Below are 21,880 nucleotides of genomic sequence, written 5' to 3'. Positions count from 1 at the left end.
TATTATAAGTACCTGGAGATGATTTAAAGTATATGGGAGGGTGTGTGTAGGTTATATGCAAATACTACACCATTTTATATAAGGGATTTTGGTGTCCATGAGGGGATGTCGATGGATATTGAGGGATGACTATGTGAAAGTCAAAGCCATGGACATGAATTAACTATTCCAGGAAAGAAGAGGACAGAGAATGGGAGTCCAGGAAGTTCAATATGTGAAGGTCAAAAAGAGGAAGAAATAGTGATATGGCATTGAAAAAGAGGATGATGATTATGCTTTGCCTCTCAGGGTTTTACTCTCCAAGGTAGCAGCAACATTTAGCATTGGCTTTACTATGTTTAAACTCTTTTAAATTATAATCTGTCTCCATATTCAAGAAAATGTGAGACATTATTAAACTGAAATTGTAGTATTTCAGAGCATTGGCATAATACTCCCATTATCCTGATGCCCAAATATCAATTTGTGATCCAGATATCATGTGAACCTAAAATTTTGGAGCATATTAAACGTCTACTTGTCCTATTTTTGTTCTTGTCTTATTCTTAAAAACAATTTAATCTGTCTAATCTTTTAGTTCTTTGATAGAATAAAGCTCTTCTGGATGCCTGCAAAACATCAACCAGACTTTATATATCTAAGGCATGTACCACTTCGAAAAGTCCATCTCTTCACAATTATTCAGATGAGTTGCCTTGGCCTTTTATGGATAATAAAAGTTTCAAGAGCTGCTATTGTCTTTCCCATGATGGTATGAAATTTCTGTCAACTCTTTTTCTCTTCCTCTGATGTTCTCATCTCTTTGGAAACACATGAACTGAATTTGGAACAATAGTCGTTTTGAACAATTATTGGAAACCTTAGTATAAACGTTGGCACCAAAACTAGTGACTAAGAAGCATTTGAGGATATCTATGGATTTCAGTGATTCATATTAGTTTTTAATATTTTGAATGTTTGTAGTAGTTTGAATTAATTGAAACTGGGTGGAAAAATGAAAACTTTGAAAATTTAACATTAAAGATATACTAACAAATTTGAAAAGTTAGGGGGATTTTTAAAATGAAATTTTATTATATGTTTTAAACAAGTTTCAAATACTACAAAAACTATAGTGAATTTGAATAACTATAAATAATTGTTAAAAATATCAGTATACAGATGAATGTTTTGATGTTCATTTAGTATAGTGCAAACTATTAACTACATGTATTTAAGGAAACATAGTCAAATACGTGTTACAGTTTTTAAAAATAGTTTCTTTAAGTGACTCCTATATTGGGTGAAATTACACTATTCTGGGGATGTGGTAAGAAGAGGAAATGAAGACCAGACAATGTTTTATACACATATATCTTCAGATTTACTTTAATCTCAGACCTAATCAAAGCTGACTTTTTCCTACTAATAAAAAAGAAGCAGTTCTACATATCTCATTTCTATTTTTTCCATTTTAAATTATTTCATTATTTACTTCAGGTGTTAGCCCTTGTATTTGTACGAAAATTGATGGACTTCTTATTTACCAAACGGGAACTCAGCTGGTTGGATGATTTAATGCCTGAGAGTAAGAAAAAGAAACTAGAAGATGCTGAAAAAGAAGTAAGTCAGACCAAAATCAATATCTTATAAAGAAGGAACAAAAGGAACATAGCAGCTCTTTGAAAAACTAACGTACTGTGTCTATCTTTAGGCAGTGGTTACTAAAACCACAAGTGGACTAGTTTGAAGGTTGAATGTTTAAAAATCATAAAGATTTAAACAGAGAAAAAGAGAGAGAGAGAGAGAGAGGATCTTACGTGAGGAAACCAAACCCTAGTGAAATGTGCAAATCCTTCGTACTTAACTACCCTTCCAATTGTAAGGCTTATATTCCCGATTCCTCCCTCAGTGGATGACAGAAACTTGCTGATGATTAACTATTTTCAAATTATGATCATGCAATTATTACTTTTTGGTTGAATATGTGAAAAAATAGTTATTCTTGAAATAGGTAAAATGCTTAAAAGCAAAAAATGTTGATTGGATTTTCTTTCAAAGTGATTTAAGACTGAGTAATTGTTGTTGAGAAAATTGGGGGATTTAATTACTTTTACGGATTTTAATTTCAGAATATGATTTGTCATATTCTGTTTCAAATGCTAAAACAATTAATTTATTTAAATTTTAGGGCATATTTAAGGTTCATAGGAAAGCCTGGGTCTATTTTGAAGGCTATTTAATCATCATATTTTTTGAAGTATATAAAAACTACAAAGAGTAGAAATGAAAAAAATGACTGGTATGACATTTAGCAGAATGAGCCCATATATTGTAAAACATAAAAACATAATTTCCACGTGAATAGAAATGGAATTGAAAAATAATATTTGATGAGAATTGTGCATTATTCTTTCCATTTTTCTTGCTCATATAGGTGGTCAGTAAATGAATTCCATTGGGAATTCATTTGCAAACATTTTTGTAGTCTTAGGTTTTGCTTAGACATTTAGTGAGTTCAGAGTAGACCACAAAATCTGAGTTTTCTCCTCAGAAATTTCTACCAGTATGGCTAAATAATGTGTGATTACCAGTTACTTGACTTTTCTGTGGTGTTCCATCACTGGTAACGGATCTCTACATGTACAAGTTGATCATGATGTATCTTAATTCTGTATGAATATTTCAATTTTCCCAAATGCTGTAGAAGTCATACTTAGAATCATACTTCTAGTAATATTAATGTAATACTAAAAATATCATGTTATAAAATGGTCATTAGTTATTTTTTTGTTTGATATATTCTTATTGAAGCATTAAAGATTTTTAAAGTTATGCTTTAACTAGGATATTGTGATAGTCTCTATTTCTTTTTAGGGCCTTAGAAAATGTTTGCTCTCATCCTCAGATATTATTCAAGAAAAAAAAGACAGAATTTGGCACAAGTTAAACTTAAATAAGATGGACACCAAAATAGAGAAATTTTAAAGCCTTACATTGCCATACTTAATGTAATTAAAATTATTCAGATTGAAATCAATTTCCAAGAAGATTTAAATTCCAAATAAAATAATTTTGAAGACAAAACTTACTGGCCACAAGCTTCCTGTCTTTCTGGTAATTATAGTAGTTTGAAGTATACTGAAGCAGTAACCTACAAATGTAATTTTGCTTTATTTTCCTGCTTTTATTTCCCGTCAGATATCTTCACTGCTTCTGGTGGAAGAAGCTGGCAACAACCTCAGCCATACAATCATCTCTTCCCTTACATTCTCCTTAGGCCATAGTCATACCATGAAACATTCTTGCCCTTCTTAGAACTTCACAAAATGAAAAATGATATGTAATCTATAATATTATGTTTATTTTTCTTCCCTATTGCTCTTCAAAGAAAAGTTCTCCTTTTAACTATCTGAAACAGGAGAAAACATGTATGACGATAACCATAAATACATTAGAATTTTCCATTCTCATTCCCCGGAACCACTCACATAGGTACATATGTATGGTACTTATATCTGTGCATGCCATATGTTTATTTTGGAATTTATTAATCTCATAGGGAAGAGACCCTACATAATAAATAAGCTTCTTACCTTTTTACGTTGTATACCCCCCCCACACTGTATTCCAATGGGTGCTTGCTGTTTTCTCTTTATGAAGGTAGAGATTGTAGAAGTAACTAAATGTTACTAAATACCCTAGAACTCAGGGCTTCTGAAAGGATATAAAAACAGATTAAAGATTTACTGGGGCAGTTTTATAGCTGAATCCTTCAGATCCAAGTATGAGAAAAAGTGGGGGGAAATGCTTTGCAATACATTAATCAGGCAGGTTTACAGATCCTTAAAATCTCAAATAGATTAATATGGTGATACTTTCATGTGATCCTCAGTACATGGTAAGAAACAAGAGTACCAATAATACAATCAAGAAATAATCTATAATTGAACTTAAAAGGTAGTTCTGACTAGTGCAAAGATAGATAATTCTCCATCAGACAACTGGAGATAGAAAAGGAAGTCTGAAGATGTTCGATTTCTTGCTTGGAATCAGTATTAAAAGAGTATGATCAATATAGAAAGTAGGAGGATTTAAGAAGGATTATGCTAAAACTTAAATTCTTGGTTGATTTTCTACTTGGTTGCCCAGATCTTGATATTTTATTTTCTTGAGGCTTGTGGACTCCACTGAAGGTTGTGATCTTCTCACTGTGGCATCTTATACCAAGGCACAGTCTTCCCGGAGACTGTGCATTAAAGTGGTAACGGTCAAGTTCTCCAGAAATGTTCCATGTCTGCAATTTCTCAAATTAATTGAGTAACTTTGATTGTGATCTGGCACCATGGTAAATAGCAGAAATGTCTCAGCTCCCTGAGACTCGAATTTAAAGTAGGCTCACCTCTTGTCCTTTTGATGATAGTTACAAGCTTGTACCTTTGTCCTCCAGGGTTTTCTTATCAATAGCCCATTTCTGGTCTTATGGCACTGAGAAAACATTCGTTTGACCTTAAAATTCAATAATGAGTTAAGCAGAATAAATAGCTACACAGGCCAGTCCAAGGTCGCAGAGCTTCTGTTCCAAATTTTCATGTACTTCATGCATATGCATGTGCATATGCTTCAGTTTTTAGAAAGAAAGGATTATAATCAGGGTAGAAATGAATATTGGAACCCTGACATTTTGCACATTGCTCTGTGTAAAGGGAAGACTGCAGAATCAAATTCTGGATGTCCAAATGTGCTCAGAGTACCAACACGCCTTCCTTCCTACTTAAATATTCTCTAGGACATTGTACATATTTGACAAAAGGGCTCCTGTTAAAAGCAGAAAACCTCAGCAGAATGTTTGCTCCTGAGCAGGGGGAGAGGGGATTTATGTTAGATAAATCCTGGAAATTCAACTCTGTGGAACAGACCATGATATCGATACTTCTTGATTTACTGGGGATTCTCACTAACATATATACTACAGGAGAAAACAAAAAAAGGGCAAGTGAGGTCTTGTGATCTGTGTACAGCAGGATCACAAAAAATTCCAAGAAAACACAAAAGCAATCTAAAAACAAGTGCAATTAAACAAATTACAGAGAATGTCTTACTGCTAGGAAAGATCAGAATTGGTTGTGGATTTGGGAAGCATGGCCTAATTATTACACAGACACTGTCATTTCTAATTGAATCTTAGGATGGGGCAAGCATATTCTCCTTCCTCAAGTAGTGGTTTCCCAAAATGTGGTTCCAGAACCTCTGCTGCATCAGCCAACACCTGGCAACTTTTTAGAATGCATATTCTTGGGCCCTACTCCAGACCTATTGAATCAAAACTCTAGGGATGCAGCCAGCAATATGTGTTAACATGACATCCAGGTGATTCTGATGTATGTTAAAGTTTGAGGTAAGCCCTTTCCTAAAACCACAGAATCTGAATTTCCACAATATAATCTTCTAAATACAAGAATACCATATCAGAATTTTTGTATTTATAATTACTTATATAAACACTTAGAGACACTGAATCAAACATTTTTTTGAAAAATATATGTTGCATCTATGTATTCATATGAACTTTATACAGATATGAACCACTCTCCAATCCGTTCGCCCCCTGCCCATTTTTCCTTTTCAACTTTCATTACATAAGTAGTTTTATGTATTGGTTCTTCTATCCCTTGGAAATCATAACACATACTTTCTATAAGTATATTATTTACAGTTTTCAAAGTTATACACACACACAACTAATGTTTGCAGCATTAAGTATTCTACTAGTAGCTGGGAAAGGAAATGGGTAGAGATTTCTTATATTCTATAGGCCTTCTTGTCCTTTTGGGTGAAGTAAAAGGCTCGACCTCTAATCTCCTTTCCATTTCTTATTCTTTAAAATTGCTGAATATTTTCTCACTCTAATACTTTGAGCATCTTTGTGAACACTGACTCTCTGCTGTTGCTGTTTGTACTTTGAGATATTTGAAGGCTCCTACATAGATCCAGACTTTGCCTGAAAAATGGATATAGCAACAGATGTTACCTGTTTCACTAAAGGTAGTTAAAGAATAGAGCATTTGTTAGGTATTATGATATATGAAGTGTAATTTTTATGCTATCACAAAATACAATTCAGATTCATGATGTAATTTGATGTATAATTCCCTGTTTATAAAAACACACCAGAAATTGACTCATATTCTATTTTCTACTTCTACTCAGCACAAGAATTTGGCTCCAGCCAGGCTGGTTGTTGATTGTCATGCAAGCACGTCTTATTCATTCCCTCCTTTTATGCTTGGCCCCATTGTTTCTTCCACCTAGAGTTTCTTCCTTTCTACCACTTCTGCTGTTGTACTTTTCATGGTGATCCTTCACATCCTCTGAAAGTAGGGCTAGGTATCTCAGTACCTAGCCGTCTACCTGTCATGTAGATTATGCATATTCATTGAATTGATTAATTAATAGCTCCTGTATTATTGTTCTTGTTCACTATGTACCTAACACATAGTACATGCTTAGTAAATGTTTGAATGCTGTTGAGTAGATTTGTTTTACTAAGCCTCAGTTTTTCTGCCCTTTACAGGATATAGTATTAATTGTCCTTCATTTGGTTTTTATCTGAAAAATGCTTTGACTATCTTAATTAAAAGATGACATGTAAATTATAGTATAAATATTCCTGTAGTCAAATTGACAAAACCCCTGAAATATTCTTGAGTAAACTTTGGTCATCATCCCTTCTACATCTTCACCATGTTGTGGAACTCAGCATATTTTTGATGGATGCTGTGTAGATGAAGTGCTGAATGGAACTCATTTTAAGGTCCTTCTTACTTGTAAAGTAGTGGATACCAGCTAGCAGTTTTATGCTCTCCCTCTCTCTTTTCTTGTATGATTGAGATAACCTAGAGGTTGTGATTGTCGTGACGGTTAGTGACTAGTTTGACTGCTCCTCCCGAGAAAGTCCCCATTTTTGGCTTTCTCACAGTGCTGCCAGGAATGCAGCCGGTGGCCCTCCATCCCCACGCTCTGGGGGCCCACTCAGCTTCCTTCTGGCACTGAAGGCAGCGGCTGCTTTGCCATCCTTCCCTTCAGATAAGCATGGCTTGAAAATGCTATCTTTAGAGGTGATGAATTTTTGTTTGGATAGAATTATGACTAGTATAAAACCCACACATGCTAACAAGCCACAAAGTGCAAAATAATTATTGAAAGCAATTTGAGAGAAAAGTGGAAAATCATTTGAAGAGAAAGCAAAATTGTTCACAAAGCATTGGTCCAACATTTGCTGTTAGATTGACTCTTGAGCCTTTGTTTTCTGCTGCCAGGTAACCTACGCACTGATGGCACTGTTCTTTTTCAGGTTTTTGGAATTTATTCTTTATTAAAGCTTTCCACCTGGCATTTTGACATTTTATTTTGAATTAGCCAGAAAAGATATTATACTTGTATAACAGGCTTAACCTTTCAGCAGACAACCAACGAAAGAATTGCATTTTGCTTATATCTTGGTTTTACTCATATAGCCTTTGGGATCACGAAATGTCTTCTCTTTATGTTCCTCCATGTACAGTCAGGTAACTTTTCCTATAGAAAAAGAAACCTTTTCTACCTGAAAGAATATATACAGTCTGCCCATGACCTTCAGGATGTGCATATAAGTTAACATGATATATGTATTATATTCCATCTGTCATGACTAAACCAGCAGCAGGACATGACTCATTCTAGGCTTCAGATTAGCTCTGTTCAAATGTTGAAATGGGTAGTTTCAAATCAGTGGTACTGTCTACTCACCTTGAATAAGTTTTAATGGTATTGACAAATGACAAGGAGAACTGGCATAAAAAACAAGTAATAAAATACATCTGATGGGCCTTAAAAGAAAATTTTTCTTTGGAGAACAACAGAGAAAAAGAATAAAATTTGTTTCTGGAATGTGAAGGGGTAACAGACACGCTATTAGCCCCACATAGTATAAACACAACACAGAGTTTCTGGAAGGAAACATGAGTAGCAGAGCTCATGCATTCTCCTGGCCCCTCCTTTATTCCACAGTATAAGCTGGGCATGGGAATTCTGTATATACTACAACTAAAGTCCCAGCATAGAGGGGGCTGCCTTAGCCAGCAGGCTGGGAGAGTACTCCAAGAGTGAAATGAGACCTGCTCCAACACTGCATTATATATTCACAAGTTAGCTGAAGAGGCACTAAAGAACACTTTGTTTTTTTAAGTGATGAGAAAAGTAGCACAGGATATTCAGACCATAAAGTATACTAGTAGAGGGACAAGGTCTGAATGCTGAGGACCAGGAAATAGTCTTGTATGCCAGGAGTAATGACACCAGCCAAGCGTCACGTCTGTCTGAAAGCTGGTTTAGGCCAACTGGTTTCAGTTAAGCTGGTTAAACTAGTTTAGGCCAGCTTAACTCTGCTAAGTTACTGACAGATGGAAGGAGATGAGCCTTCAGGGCCATGCTTACTTTCTCTCATCAGTGCCCATATGGGCAAGTGGTTACTTAGCTCTTCAGGTCTATACCTCTTAAAATTACATTTCTGGAGTTAGAGTCAATAATTCAAATATTTTTTAATGGCCCTAAATAATTCTTTGAACTTAAGCAATGCTAATTGACCCATCTGGAAATAAATGCATTAAATAAGCTCTATAATCTGTAGATAACTGTTTTTTTTTTTTTTTTTTTTTTGGTGCATGGAAAAATTTTCATAATAACAGTTGAAAACTGAATCGGGACATTTCAATATGGTAGTCGTAAGATTATCTTCATCCTAAAGATATAGCTTAAAAATGTTATGTATAAAGAAATACATATATAAATGTATATAAATATGTGAAACATTTCCACTATCTGGGGAAGGGTAGAATATTGTCATTGTAAGAAGATGTTGGAATCATAAAACAAAATCCTATGATGCATCTGAGTGGAGTCAATCTCTTCCATTTCATCCTCCATCAGGCACACCTGTGTTTTGATCCATATAGGAAGGTATCCGTACTGTCCCTTTCCAAGTCTCTAGAGCAGTGGTTCTCAAAGTGAGTACCTAGACCAGCATAGTCAACATCACCTGGGAACTTGTTAGAAATATAAATTCTTGTGTCCCCCCTACTCCAGAACCATTGAATCGGAAACTCGGGGTGGGACCCAGCAATCTATTTTTAACAAGTCTTCCAGATCATTCAGAGGTAAATTAAGTTTGAAATCTACTGCTCTGAATACATTCCTCATCCCATCCTCACAGGGCAATCCAGGGATGTAATTTCAACTTTGTAACAACAAAACTGATTACATTACCCATACTTTTATCCTTGTGAAATTTAGATCAATTTTTTTAAAAATCCGCTTGAAAATTAACCATGTTTTACTTTGGGTGACATGAAGGAAATTGTTGTTAGCATTTAAATTACTTTGTGTTATGAGACTCTCATTAATTACTTATGTTTTTGGTATCTGATGCTTTATTGAAAGGACCTGTGCTAGCATTAATAAATGCAAACAGAGTGGAAGGTCTTGAGGTTAATGAGATAATAAAACATTAATCTGTGTTTCTTCTTTAATGTAAATGGGAGGCTCATCAGGTTCACTTTATATGCTTTACATTTGTCTTTCTAGGAAGAACAAAGTATGTTAGCTATGGAAGATGAGGGCACAGTACAACTCCCATTGGAAGGGCACTATAGGTAAGATACAAATTTAAAAACACATTAAGTAATGGAATGTGTTGAGATACACACACACACACACACACACACACACACACTCTATTTATGAGTTACATACTGTGTGGATCCCCGTAGAGATATGTTAAAGTTGTGTTAGAGTAGAAAGAACTGATACAAGGAATTAGATTACCAAAGTCCTGGAACTAAGTTCTACCAATAACAGCTGTAGCATGAAATGAAGCAGGGTGGGGAGCTCTTGTCTGAAGTCTCTTCTCATATTTTATAATATATGTGAAAGATCCCTTTCACATTCTCAGAAAGTAGCACCTGAAGACAGGTCAAGATTCATTTCTGGTGTAAATGAGCTAGGTATTCACTATACTGACCACAGGTAAATGTTTTAACTATGAAATTTGCCTCTAGAAAAAAAGGCACTTCTGAAGAGATAATCTATTTCTTGAGTTGAAGGATTCAGTCATCAGCCATTTTAGGACGTATTTATACAAATGTCCAAAATATGATAATGTACAAAGACTTAGCAAAAGAAAGCAAACTCCTATAAGTTATAATAAGAACTTTTGCAAGAATTTGGCCAAAAAATTATCTCTTCCTATCTCTCTATCAATCAGTCAATCAATCTATCTAGATAACTATCTGAATAAAATTTAGTTTAAATAGTTTTTTGTACGGTTCTATTTTATGTACCATTTAGTACCCAATTTTATGGTCTCAAAGTGCCTAAGGATTATTTAAGGCTATGCTAGTAAAAAAGCACAGAAGGCTCTTCTCTGAGGAGGAAATTTGTCATAGTGTTAAAAAAAAAAAAAAATAGAAAAGAATCTTAAGGGTCTTCAGGGTCTAACTCTAAAATCAGATACTCTAGAATTTTAAAAAATATGATTATCTTTCACTTAAGGGTGAACAAAAGTATAGAAGGTGCTGTTCCTTTCTTTATTTCTTGGATTTACATTTAAATTTTAAAATCCTGTTGATTGTTTAGTTGAGTCATCATATTCCCAAGTGTCTTCTGTAGAAACCTACTGTCATGTGGTACCACTTTCAAAAGGGCTTTGTGGTAAAATAAGTCTGGAAAATGTTTCATACTGCATTCCAATTTGGAGATTCACAATGCACATTGGCATATGAAACTATCTAAGCACTACTACGGTTTTCAAAAAAAAATTAAAGTTTATTTAACCCAGCATTTTCTAAACTCTTTTTGCTCACAACTGTCACATAAAATCATGAAAAACTTATATTCCACATGATGCTTTTTGGAAATTAGTTGATATCATACTTTGGGTTACTAGGAAACTATCTTTCTAGGCAGACCAAGGGCTGGTGGGATTAGAGAAATCTAAGAGATTTCTCTTCCTCTAACCTAAGAGAGGGACACCTAAGGTTTTATTCCTTGTAAAAGTTGAATTTGTTACTCTCTTGAGAACCACCACCAATGAGGGTCATGTGAGGTCAGTTTAGTATCTTTGTAGAATATGATTATTTTTTCACAGCAAAATATCTTACCTACATGTAGTAAAAAAGAGTGCTATTTTCTTACTGCCTGAAACTTTCTTTCACTTGGTCTGTGATTTATTGCTGCTGCCATTTGGCTATGTTTCTAACCCTGGTAATGTTTTGGAGCATCCTGAATGTTACCAGAATTGGTGCCATTTTAAAATGTAAAAGAAAACACCTGGCATAGTATAGGCCCTCATGTTGTAAGTTCCCCTAGCCATTTAGAACGACCACTGTCAAATAGACAGGCTGCATTTATTTATTCAACAAATGTTTATTGAGTGAGCACCAAGTGTATAGCTCTTTCTAGCTCTTAGGGGAACAGCAGTGACAAATGGTCAGGAATCCTTGTCTTCATGAAACTTATATTCAAGTAGAATAAAAGTGGGAGAGACAGAACATACAAAAATAAACTAGTAATATAGTCTAGTATTTCAGAGGGTAAAAAGGACAATAAAAACAAAAAACAAATAAAGGGGATGGGAGTGCTATAAGGGTATGGAAATAGCAATTTTAAGTAGAGTACTTGGTGAGGGCCTGTATGAGAAGGTGACATTTGAACAAAAAGGGAAAGGGTTATACCTTATGAAGGAACAGTATGAGCAGAGGGAAGAGAAAGGACAAGGCCCAGAGGCAGCAGCAAGACTGAGTGTTCCAGAACACTCAGGAGGCCATTGCATTGAGGCTGGAGAGGAATGAGCAGGGGTGCAGGAGTGGCAGGAGGTGACGTCAGAGGGTGAGGGAGGGACAGAGCCTAATAGGCCATTGTAAGGACTCAGAGTTTACTCCGAGTGAGAGCTGCTGCAGGGTCTGAGCAAAGGAGGGAAGTGATCTGTGGTGCTACAAATGTTAAGGGTGAGAGCCCAAGCAATGGACATGCAGAACCTAATCTCTGTAATTTGAAATGAATTAAGAAAATTGCACGGGCCGGCCCGGTGGCGCACTGGATAGTGTGCCGCTTGGGAAGCGCGGCGGCGCTCCCGCCCGAGGGTTCGGATCCCACATACAGACCGGTTCCCGCTCACTGGCTGAGCGAGGCGCGGGGGCAGCGCCGAGGGTTGCGATCCCATTGCCGATCCCGTTGCCGGTCCCGGTCCGGTACGGGGGTGACACTGAGGGTTGCGATCCGTTGCCGGACATGGAAAAAAGATAAAAAAAAAAAAAGAAAAAGAAAATTGCAGCCCAAATCAGTGTCTATATAACTAGAATCTTTTCTTCAGATATTTAAAATAATTTAGAGATCTATTCAGTTCAATACTTCTCAATTTTTAATTATAAAAAATACTGTACAATAAACAAAATGTGGTATTATACATACAATGGAATATTATTCAGTCTTACAAGTAAGGAAATTTCTGGCACATACTATATCGTGGATGCTCCTGGAGAACGTTATACTGAATGAAATAAGCCAGTCACAAAAAGACAAATACTGTATAATGTCACTTATATGAGGCACTTAGAGTAGTCAAAATCATAGAGAAAGAATGTAGAATGGTGGTTGCCAGGGGCTGGGAGGAGGGGGAAATAGGGGATTATTGTTAAGGGGTACAGAGTTTCAGTTTTACAATATGAAAAGAGTTATGGATGTGGATGGTGGTGATGGTTTCACAACATTATTAGTATTTAGTAACACTGAATTCTGCATTTAAAAATGTTTAAGATGGTAAATTTTATGTGTATTTTAGCAGAATAAAAAAGTTGGGAAAAAGGACTTTACATAGACATATTATTATCCTGTATTTAGTTTCTAACATTGAGTGACTGCAGTTACTTAATTAATGTTTATTATTTCATTTCGGGTAAACTTCTATCTAGAGATGATCCATCTGTGATCAATATTTCTGATGAAATGTCAAAGACTGCCTTGTGGAGGAACCTTCTGATTACTGCCGATAACTCAAAAGATAAGGAGTCAAGCTTTCCTTCTAAAAGGTTTGAATTTTTTAAAATAATGAGAATTTATACTAATTTCAATCATTTTTGACATAAATCTATTAGCAAAAGAATAGTATTGATTTCTGTCAGATTTAAATTTAAAATATCTCAGAAAATTATTTTTAAAAGTGTGGAGAAATTTTAATTACCACAAATGTTGGTATATTTATCAATATCTCTCTTTCAAATTAAAAAATCATTCTAAAACTATTACAATGGAAGGAAATGATGCTATAAATGAGTCCCAATGCATGATATTTTTGGAGACCCATCTTGGCCTACTCTTTTGCAGTACCGTTTTATTACATTCCTTCATCATCCACTTCCCAGGACCCCCTTAGATGTCTAACCATGTTTTGCACTTCACCACTTCCTTTTTTAAAACTCATATGACACATGTAATGGTGATTTTATATGTATATATTTCTAGTCTCCTATTCCAACCCACTGAATATCTTCTCTAACCTCCTTACCCCAAAACTTTCAGCCCCAGGTAGTTTTATCCATGCTTACTTCTCTGTATGTAAACACAAAAAACACTCCTGTAGCTGTGGCTGGTAGTTTTAAGTGAATGCTGGGAGAAGAGCGTGTCCCGTAAAATATCGAGTATTTCCAACTGAATTTTCCAGAATTTATAAATCATGGTATTTCCAACTGAATTTTCCAGAATTTATAAATAAGTTCAAACCTTCCAGTCTTCTTAGATGCTGATCCAAAAAAAAAAAAAGGAATTATTATGTTATGCTAATATCTCTTCTTGTTAGAGAGTGATTAAGGGATTTGGGACAGTGTTTGCTATAATTATTAAGTTCCTTTATTTTCATAACCCTAAATTAACTTTTTCTACTTAATTTTTATATTACGTCTTTGTCATAAGCTCCCCTTCCTAATCACTCTAGAAGCTGATTCCCCAAAGGTAAGACCCTCTCCCTCAAACCTATTCCTTGATTGTATTTTCTTTTGTAAAAATGGTGTCTTCTAGAAACCTGGTCAGCCTATGTCCTCTGTGTGAGTTTTGGGGAGGCAAAAGGCATGGAGAGTTTTGGGCTCAGATCCAGTATAAGACGAAGTTTTATGGTATTTCTGTCACTACTCAGCTCTTTAAGTGGGTCTGAAACTTGAGTGACCTTTTTCCCCTCCATGATTTATACGAATGCATCATATGTAAATCACCAAATCTCACAGAATTGTATTTAGTAATGGCATCAAATTTCTAGGTAGGGAAAAAGAAATTTGTCCCTTTAAGAAACTGAAAAGCTGGGAACTTCCATTTGTGTACCAACATGCCTTCAAATCTGCAAGATTTACCTGGCTCTGTGAGACATAACTGGAAACATGGGCTAGAGAAAAGGGCTACATTAGACTTGGAAGATATATCTCTTGTTGCTGGTTTTTGTCACCCCAAAATGGCATGCTGCTTCAATGTCACCTCTGTGCCAAACAACATAAGACAATCAGTAATGTGTGGAGTCTTCAGTCCAGAAGCTGGAGATTTGTCACTTTCTCTCTCTTTTTCTTTCTGTCTCTCTCTCAACTACCTCCAAACTTTACTCCAAAGGAGGTTAATGTAAGTTACTCAGTAGGATCTCTACTAGACTTTTCGTTGAGGTTTCTTTTAATAGGGTTTTAAACTTTCATGTATTTCTTTGCTTGGTTCAAGCACAAGCAATGTTTTATTCTATAAAACATACTTTAACTTCCCTTCCCAGAGATCCCTACTACAGTCTGATAGAGTCATCCTCACAGTAATTCTGCATTTTGCTAGCACTCTTGGACGAAAGTCAGATTTATGAGAAGAGTAGCTTCTCAAACTCAGTGAAGTATGTACTCGTGGACCCTTTCACAATAAAAATATGGCATTTCTATGATTTTTTAAAATATGAAATCAATGTTTATGAACACAAAATAAAATGCCAGCCATGAGAAATATGTGGAGAGTTTGAGACAATCAAACCTGTAAATTGCTTTTCTTTCTGTATTATGTGGATTCATAGTGCAAACTCTTTCTCTGTTTTTCTTTGGTTCAAATGAAAGTTATTAAGACATGATATTTTAGGTACTCCTTAAAGTAAGTAATGAAGTCAAGTGATGCTCTTTACCAGAAAAATCTTTTTTTGTTTTAAAAATGTGTATCAGATGACTTTAGGCGGTAGATGGACTTTAGTGAACAATGTAAATTGGCTATCCTTTATATTTTGATATAAGCACTTGTTTCTTATTCTTTAGACATATATTTTCAGCAGTGTAAGGTTCAGACTATGTGGAATGAAAGTTTACCCAGCTTTCCTTACCTTTTGACATGATCAAATCTGCAGCTTTCCATGTGAAAAATATCTCTTGGTGGTTCATTTCTTTCATCCTCCTAACAGTAGAAACTCTGGCAGAAAGAGTGTGGCTTACAGAAATCCTAAAACCACCAATACTAATAGAGCAATAATCTCCCAAAGCTACTGCCTTCTCTTGGTATCTGTTGAAGGCATTGAAGTATGACGACCAGGAACTGTGAAAATTTGCTACTGTTAGAGTATCCATTAGCGAAAAAAGGCCTAAAGACCAGGTTACCAGAGTCTGTCTCCTGAGACCTAATCTGGCTTCCATGCAGGCTTTTACATCCTCTACTCCCAGTTATTTTTCATCCTATCTCTTGCTATAATATGCCTCAGAGAAGGCTTGAAACTTTTTTTAGTAGTTTAGAGTAGAAGTTATATTGTCTCAGTCATTTTATTCATTTTTTGTGGTCGAAAATATTTTTTGTCTAGTTTAACTGAAAATAAGATCTAAGCTCTAACTGCAAATTGTACCAGATCTGTAGAATGTCTAATTTTGATCCTAGTGCCACACATACAGGTCACAAGCTCTTCTACAGGTTATTAATTGATGGGTGGATTTAAGGCTTATTAAAAACCACATTGCATCAGAACAGGGGAGCAACTGCTATGTTTTATTAAACTGACACCCAAGATCAGTGTTTCTTGGAAAGGTTCCCTGCAATACTAGGAAAAACAGTATTTAGTTTTGCCTTGGCAACAGAGACAACCCTCTTTTCTCCCTTCCTTTCCCCTACCCCACCCCTGCACTCCCCACGACTTTCTTCTATCCTGGATGTTCCTTCTTTTTTCTGCTTTCCTCGGCCAAGGCCGTCTCATGACTTCTTTGTGAATATTGTTCATAATTATTTTAGTGCCATTGAAAAGTTACTGTTTCATAGATTACTTAGCAGCATGAACATACCAGGTCACTTTTGACTCTCTGTTGCACTATTATTTCCTTATATTTTAAAGTGTAACTCCTCATGGGCAGACACAATCTTACCTACCTTGTATTCCTAGGTCTTTACAGAACACCTGGCACATAATTCAGATGCAATATATCTTCAATGCAATGGCACATAATGGATACATAATATATATTAGTTACTTTGAAAGCTTAAAATTGATTGGCATCCAGAAAAATGAATGTAGCAAGAAATCCAGAGAATAATAGTCATACATAAAGGAGATTTAAATTGAGAATATTTTTCATAGAGGTCTTGAGTTGGTTATAGAATTTCTGCTTCATAGTTGGCTGAAATCTTATCTGATGCCAAAAGTACTGGTTTCGATGAAAAAATAAAAACTCAGTTATTGTTTTGTAACCAAAAATCAATATAACCGAAGCAGGGCATCAGGAGGAAGGACATTTGTGGATCAAGTTGTTGATATCCTGAATCTTGTTTTTCACTGCATGGTAACTCATAGTGCCGTTGGGAACTCATTCATTTATCAAAAGGTTAGGAAAGACCTCTTATGTTCCAAAGTATTGTGCTTATAGGAATTATGCACATAGGAATTCTGTACATAGGAATTATTTAGAGACCACTATGTCTCTGACCCCACAATCTCAGATAGGATCTTTCAAAAGATTCTCTTTCAAAAGATAGAGATCATTAGAATTGAGAATACAAGCCTCAGAATTCTGTAATTTGAAGTAGAAGAGGACATGTGAAGCCATCCAATCCAAATTAATTTTATAAGATGAAAAAACCAAGTCTCAGAGAGATTAAATAACTAGTCCAAGGTCATATAGCTCATTCTTAGCTTCAGGGAACTGAACCCAAATCTTTCAACTCTGAGCCCAGTACTCCTTCCACTCCCCGTGCTACTCTCTTTCATTGGCTTTGTTTGACAGAAAAGACTGGGAGCCAGGTAGATCACAAGGAAAGGTTAATTTGGAAAGCAGAATAGCAGACATTTGTCATATAAAAAGAACATGAAGTAGATGAAAGTGAGTCATACCGATAGAGGAGTTAAAAATACAGAGTTAAGGCTCTCAACACATCATGTGCACACTGTCATCTCTTCTCATGGAAGTAGAAAAGAAAATGGAAAAAAGTTGCTTTGCTCTGACCTGTAAGTAGCATGTGCTGAGAAGTGTGGCAGGCATAAACCCGGGTGCCACAGACACTCGCTCACACCAGCTCTCAGTGCTGGCAGCGTGCCACAGATGGCAGAAGCTCCGGCACTTCTTACCTGATGGTGCCGGGTGGTGGTGACAACTGAGAAGGGCTGTTTCTAGCTTGAATTGGAGGAAAAACAATTTAAAAAACATACTGTTAAAATGTCTCTAAGTTATTGACCACTAAGAAAGCTGCGCAGGAGGCCCTATAGAAAAACGGAGTTTTATTACTTTATTACTTGGAAAAGATGTGTAAAACCAAGGGTGTCCCCACCACCAACTATTCCATAAATTTATCTTAAGGGCTGAAGTTAACAGTAAAAATGTGCAGGTTCTTCTAGGTCAGGGCCTCTGAGACTGGAGGGGGTTGCCCTTCATGTCAGCAGCAGGGAGGGTCACAGAGTGGCCTCAAATGTAAGGGCTTTGCCACGCTCTGGAAGTAGTTGGGGAGTGAGCATTTCTCCGTCTCTGGGAGCATTCACTTTTGGTGTGAGCTTGATGTACGTGAAGATATTATTTTGAATTTTCCATGAAAACTGTCAGTGTGAGAGTAGGAAAAGTGTACAGTGGAAAAATACTGAAAAAAATACACAAAAAGGGTAGAGTCACATTACCAGCTCGTCCATTGGTAAAGTTAATTGGAAGCCAAGATTAAGCGGAAGCCACTTGGGAATGAGTTTATTCTAGAAAGAGTAAGGTAAAACATCATTCCTGTTGTGTACAGGGTGAGGATTTATCTGCAAAGAGACAGTACAGATGGCTGCAGAGCTGTGTGCAGGGCAACACATCCTCCAGAGCAGTGAAGATGTGTCTGTTTTACCAGACCAAGACACAGTCCTTACAGAAGATCAAGATACAGTCCATGCACAAAGGATGAGCCACTTGCAGCAGAGCCCAAAAATGGCTACTGCGACATCTTGTTTGTGTCATTTACTAGTGTTGGCACTGTCTTAAGATGGGGCATAACTAGCATTTTCAACAATCATCAGTGATTCATTTGTCCAAATGAGGACCATGGTATTAATCTTGCATGCTTTTAGAACTCTATTAAAAATGTCTGGCTTTTGGTTTTTAATGTCTGTTTTTGAATTTTCCCCTCTCTGCAGTTCTTGGTTTCTGTCTGAGTGCAGGGGATTTTAACTGTTGCTGTCTATGTTGCGCAGCATGAGAGAGCAGTGCCTAAGGGCTCTTGGGTGCTTTTGGATTGATGGGTTTTGTGTCTGAGCAAGCAGATCTCATGGTAGCCACACTGGATTGCAGTAATAAATTTCTCCTTCTTTCTCCTGTAGCATTGAAAACCGAAAAGAGAAGAAAGCTGACTCAGGGAAAGGTGTTGACAGGGAGACTTGTCTATGACTTGATCTTCAATTTATTTTTTACATATATATATGAGAAGAGTGTCACAATTATTAATAAAATTGTTTTGATCATGTATTGTAAATTCTGTTTCTCATCCCAAATCCACCTTCATACTGTAAGTAGTGCAATACTTGTTTCATTTCTGTGTTTAAACTTAAGAGCAGTGAGACACCCTTGTGAGCAGATACAATAGCTAATGCAAGAAACTGTATTTCTTGCTGTATGTTAGACATTTGTAAACACTGGATTCTCATTGTCAGTTTTACGAGAGCAATAGCTTTCTTAAAAAGATAAGTCATATTTACCTAGTTTGTATTTTCCTACTTTAGTGACCTGAAGATGCCTGATAATTTCATTCAGAAGAATTTTGCAAGGTAGTCTTACTTCTTTTTATTTTTTATAGCTTAGCATTAGTGACTTATTTTAAAAGACCCAAATCAAACTTAGTTTGAAAGCATTTTTAATAATTGTATTTATGTATTTCCTTGATTTAATATGATACGTTTAGTACTTAAGAATTTATATGTAACTGAAATTTAAAGTCATTTGAAGACATATATAGAAGTCTGTTCACAACTTATTAAAAAGAATCAGACACCAATGCAAAGGGTCAAATAGTATTTGCTTACATATTCAAGTTGTGACTACATGATCAAATACTAGGCTTGTATGAAATGCTTTAGAAAAGCTTTGTAATGGTTTTGCGAGATTTTCAACATAAACCTTTAAGTTTCTCTCCCATTGACAACAGATGCTTTTCAAATAAACCTATTACACACTTGCTTGTGTAACACTACATGGTGAATCATTGTACATGAAATTCCACTCCTGTGCAGTTATTCTGCTGTTAATGGACATGCACTGCTTAATGCTGGTCCCAAATCATGTTCTAATGTTAGACAACAGATCTCTGATTGTAATTTTTCTCTGCAAGGTTCTTTTCCACTTTTAATTGAATGCATCTTGTGGAAAAAATGATCTTTCAAATGAAAATTTCAGATTCCATTTGAGAAGTTTCTACAGCTGTTTCAGTCCATATGATATAACCCATATGATATAAATAAAAATTTATTAAGCTTATACAAGAGGAAAGGAAGTTAACAATTTTTGAGCATCACTAAAAATGCAATATTTCATTTTATTTTAAATGAATATAAAGTTAATAAAGGCTAAATCTCACAGCAATCTTGATTCCTAGGAATGATCAATGATCATCAACCCTGTAATACTTCAATGTCCAATTTTATAGTAATTCAGAGCTCTGTGGCTTCTACAAACTATTAATTATGTACTCTGTAAGTGCATATGAAAAGTGAAAAAAAAATCCTCTTTTGATTAAGATAACGAAGAAATAAAAAACAACAAAGACTCTGCTAGGTTCAACATTTTGATACCTTCTGAAATTCCCCTCATAATCCTGTAAGGAGCCTTTAAAAAAATTTTTTTAAACTTTTTTATGGAACATGAGCCTAAATCTGTGGGAAGAAGAATTTGCAGTTAATAAAGTTTGTATTTATAAATATTGAAGAAAAATACAGAAACTTTCTGTTCCAAATGTGTTGCCTTTGTGTATTTTATAATACAGATACTACATTGTAAACATTTCCGTTGTTTTATGATTTAGTCAGTCAGTCTCAAAAGCAGCCTCTTAGTATTTTAGTATATTAATAACCATTCTGTTAAAAATGATCATAGTGAATTAAAACCTTCACATGATCTCCTATTTGAATAAGCAATCATATCCAATGAAATGCTGTATTTCTGAGTATTTTTATAGTCATTTTGTTCTTGTGAATTTTAATGCTATCCCTATGTTAATCCTAATATTTTGGAATCATATATAAGAAAATGTATTGTTATATATTTACTCCTAATTTTAGATTACTGGTCAAAATTACTGAATATCTTGAATGTAATTTAGTGAAAAGTTTAAGTAATGTGTAAATGTGACTAGGATATTGTGTTTTTCACAACTGAGAAATGTTATGTGGAAATAAATATTTATCCTAACTAATTTCCTTGCATATTTTAAGTGGTGATAGGAAGTGTCTTGTCTTTTTTTCCTTCATATTAATCAGTAAATCAATGTAGAACATTTTGACTGTTTAAACATATTTAAATTTAGACACTACCAAAGTTATGAAAACTTGGTGTAAACATTTCAAGAGTATTCAAACAATTTGAACTTTATGAACAGAAAATTATGAGAATTACATAAGCATGTATTTCCTCAGTTACTTGGGTGCACATGACATTGAACCAATTCATTGGAAGATTGCTTGCCAGTTTTTCTAACATGTCTATCTCATATATTCACACATGAAATGAAATGAGATTACAACCATTTGAAAGTTTTATGAGAGTGATTTGGATAATATGACGATTCTTTAAATATCTACTTTGAGAGACTAGTTGTAGTGAGCCCCCCTGAAGAACCCTAATAATCAAGGATTACTGGTAATACTTTATTTTAAAGATCTATTTAAATGTTCTCCATATAAAGGTGCAGCTAACTGATACAACTGTCCCTCCAGTTCGTTTTCTATTGGTGTCTTGGGTACTACTATTTGTGCTGGAACTTTGAATACAGGACCACGAGCCTTGCTTCTACAGGCAGAGTGGATACTTAGCTGTAACATAATGTGATATGTACTGAGTTAGTGATATGATTAAAGTAGTGAGTAACTCAAGGATGGGACTTTGACTAGAACAGAGTTGAGGAAAAGGTTACAGAAGAGGTAGTATATAAATTAGAGTAAAAATGGGGAAGGAAATGTACTCCTAGAACTGTGAAGATTCTCAAGCCCATGTCAGTATTGAAATAAAGATGAAATAAAGTAAAGCTATGTGGCATGACTGGAGCCTGGTATATTGGATGTATGGTATATTTGGATCCCAGCAATAAGGCCAATATGGTGAAGTGTCAGAGGGTAGTGAAGACTTGTAAGAAATGGTAGAAACACAAGTTGGAGACACTTAAACAG

At 35.4% G+C, this 21,880-nt stretch overlaps 1 protein-coding gene across 7 annotated transcripts in view; it reads left to right on the top strand.

The window, feature by feature from the left end:
• The window catches only part of SLC4A10 (solute carrier family 4, sodium bicarbonate transporter, member 10), a 356,167-nt gene extending 335,239 nt beyond the window's left edge, over nucleotides 1-20,928 (top strand). For 4 of the 7 annotated variants that reach the window (XM_008588852.1, XM_008589488.1, XM_008586898.1 and 1 more), the window contains 5 exons: nucleotides 578-751; nucleotides 1,480-1,602; nucleotides 9,601-9,668; nucleotides 12,984-13,100; nucleotides 18,827-20,928. In XM_008588852.1, coding sequence (XP_008587074.1) covers nucleotides 578-751; nucleotides 1,480-1,602; nucleotides 9,601-9,668; nucleotides 12,984-13,100; nucleotides 18,827-18,893 — 549 coding nt within the window. In that variant the 3' untranslated portion in view covers nucleotides 18,894-20,928. Of the gene's footprint in view, nucleotides 1-577; nucleotides 752-1,479; nucleotides 1,603-9,600; nucleotides 9,669-12,983; nucleotides 13,101-13,980; nucleotides 14,020-18,826 lie in introns of all 7 variants that reach the window. The other 3 variants (XM_008590142.1, XM_008587567.1, XM_008588234.1) reach the window with 2 other exon arrangements.
• The last annotated feature ends 952 nt before the right edge of the window (nucleotides 20,929-21,880 follow it).

The sequence above is a fragment of the Galeopterus variegatus genome, unplaced genomic scaffold (assembly GCF_000696425.1).
Source record: "Galeopterus variegatus unplaced genomic scaffold, G_variegatus-3.0.2 Scaffold1, whole genome shotgun sequence".
Classification (NCBI taxonomy): domain Eukaryota; kingdom Metazoa; phylum Chordata; class Mammalia; order Dermoptera; family Cynocephalidae; genus Galeopterus; species Galeopterus variegatus.
Note: the sequence above shows the minus strand (reverse complement) of the source record. Positions and strands in the feature narration are given on the sequence as shown.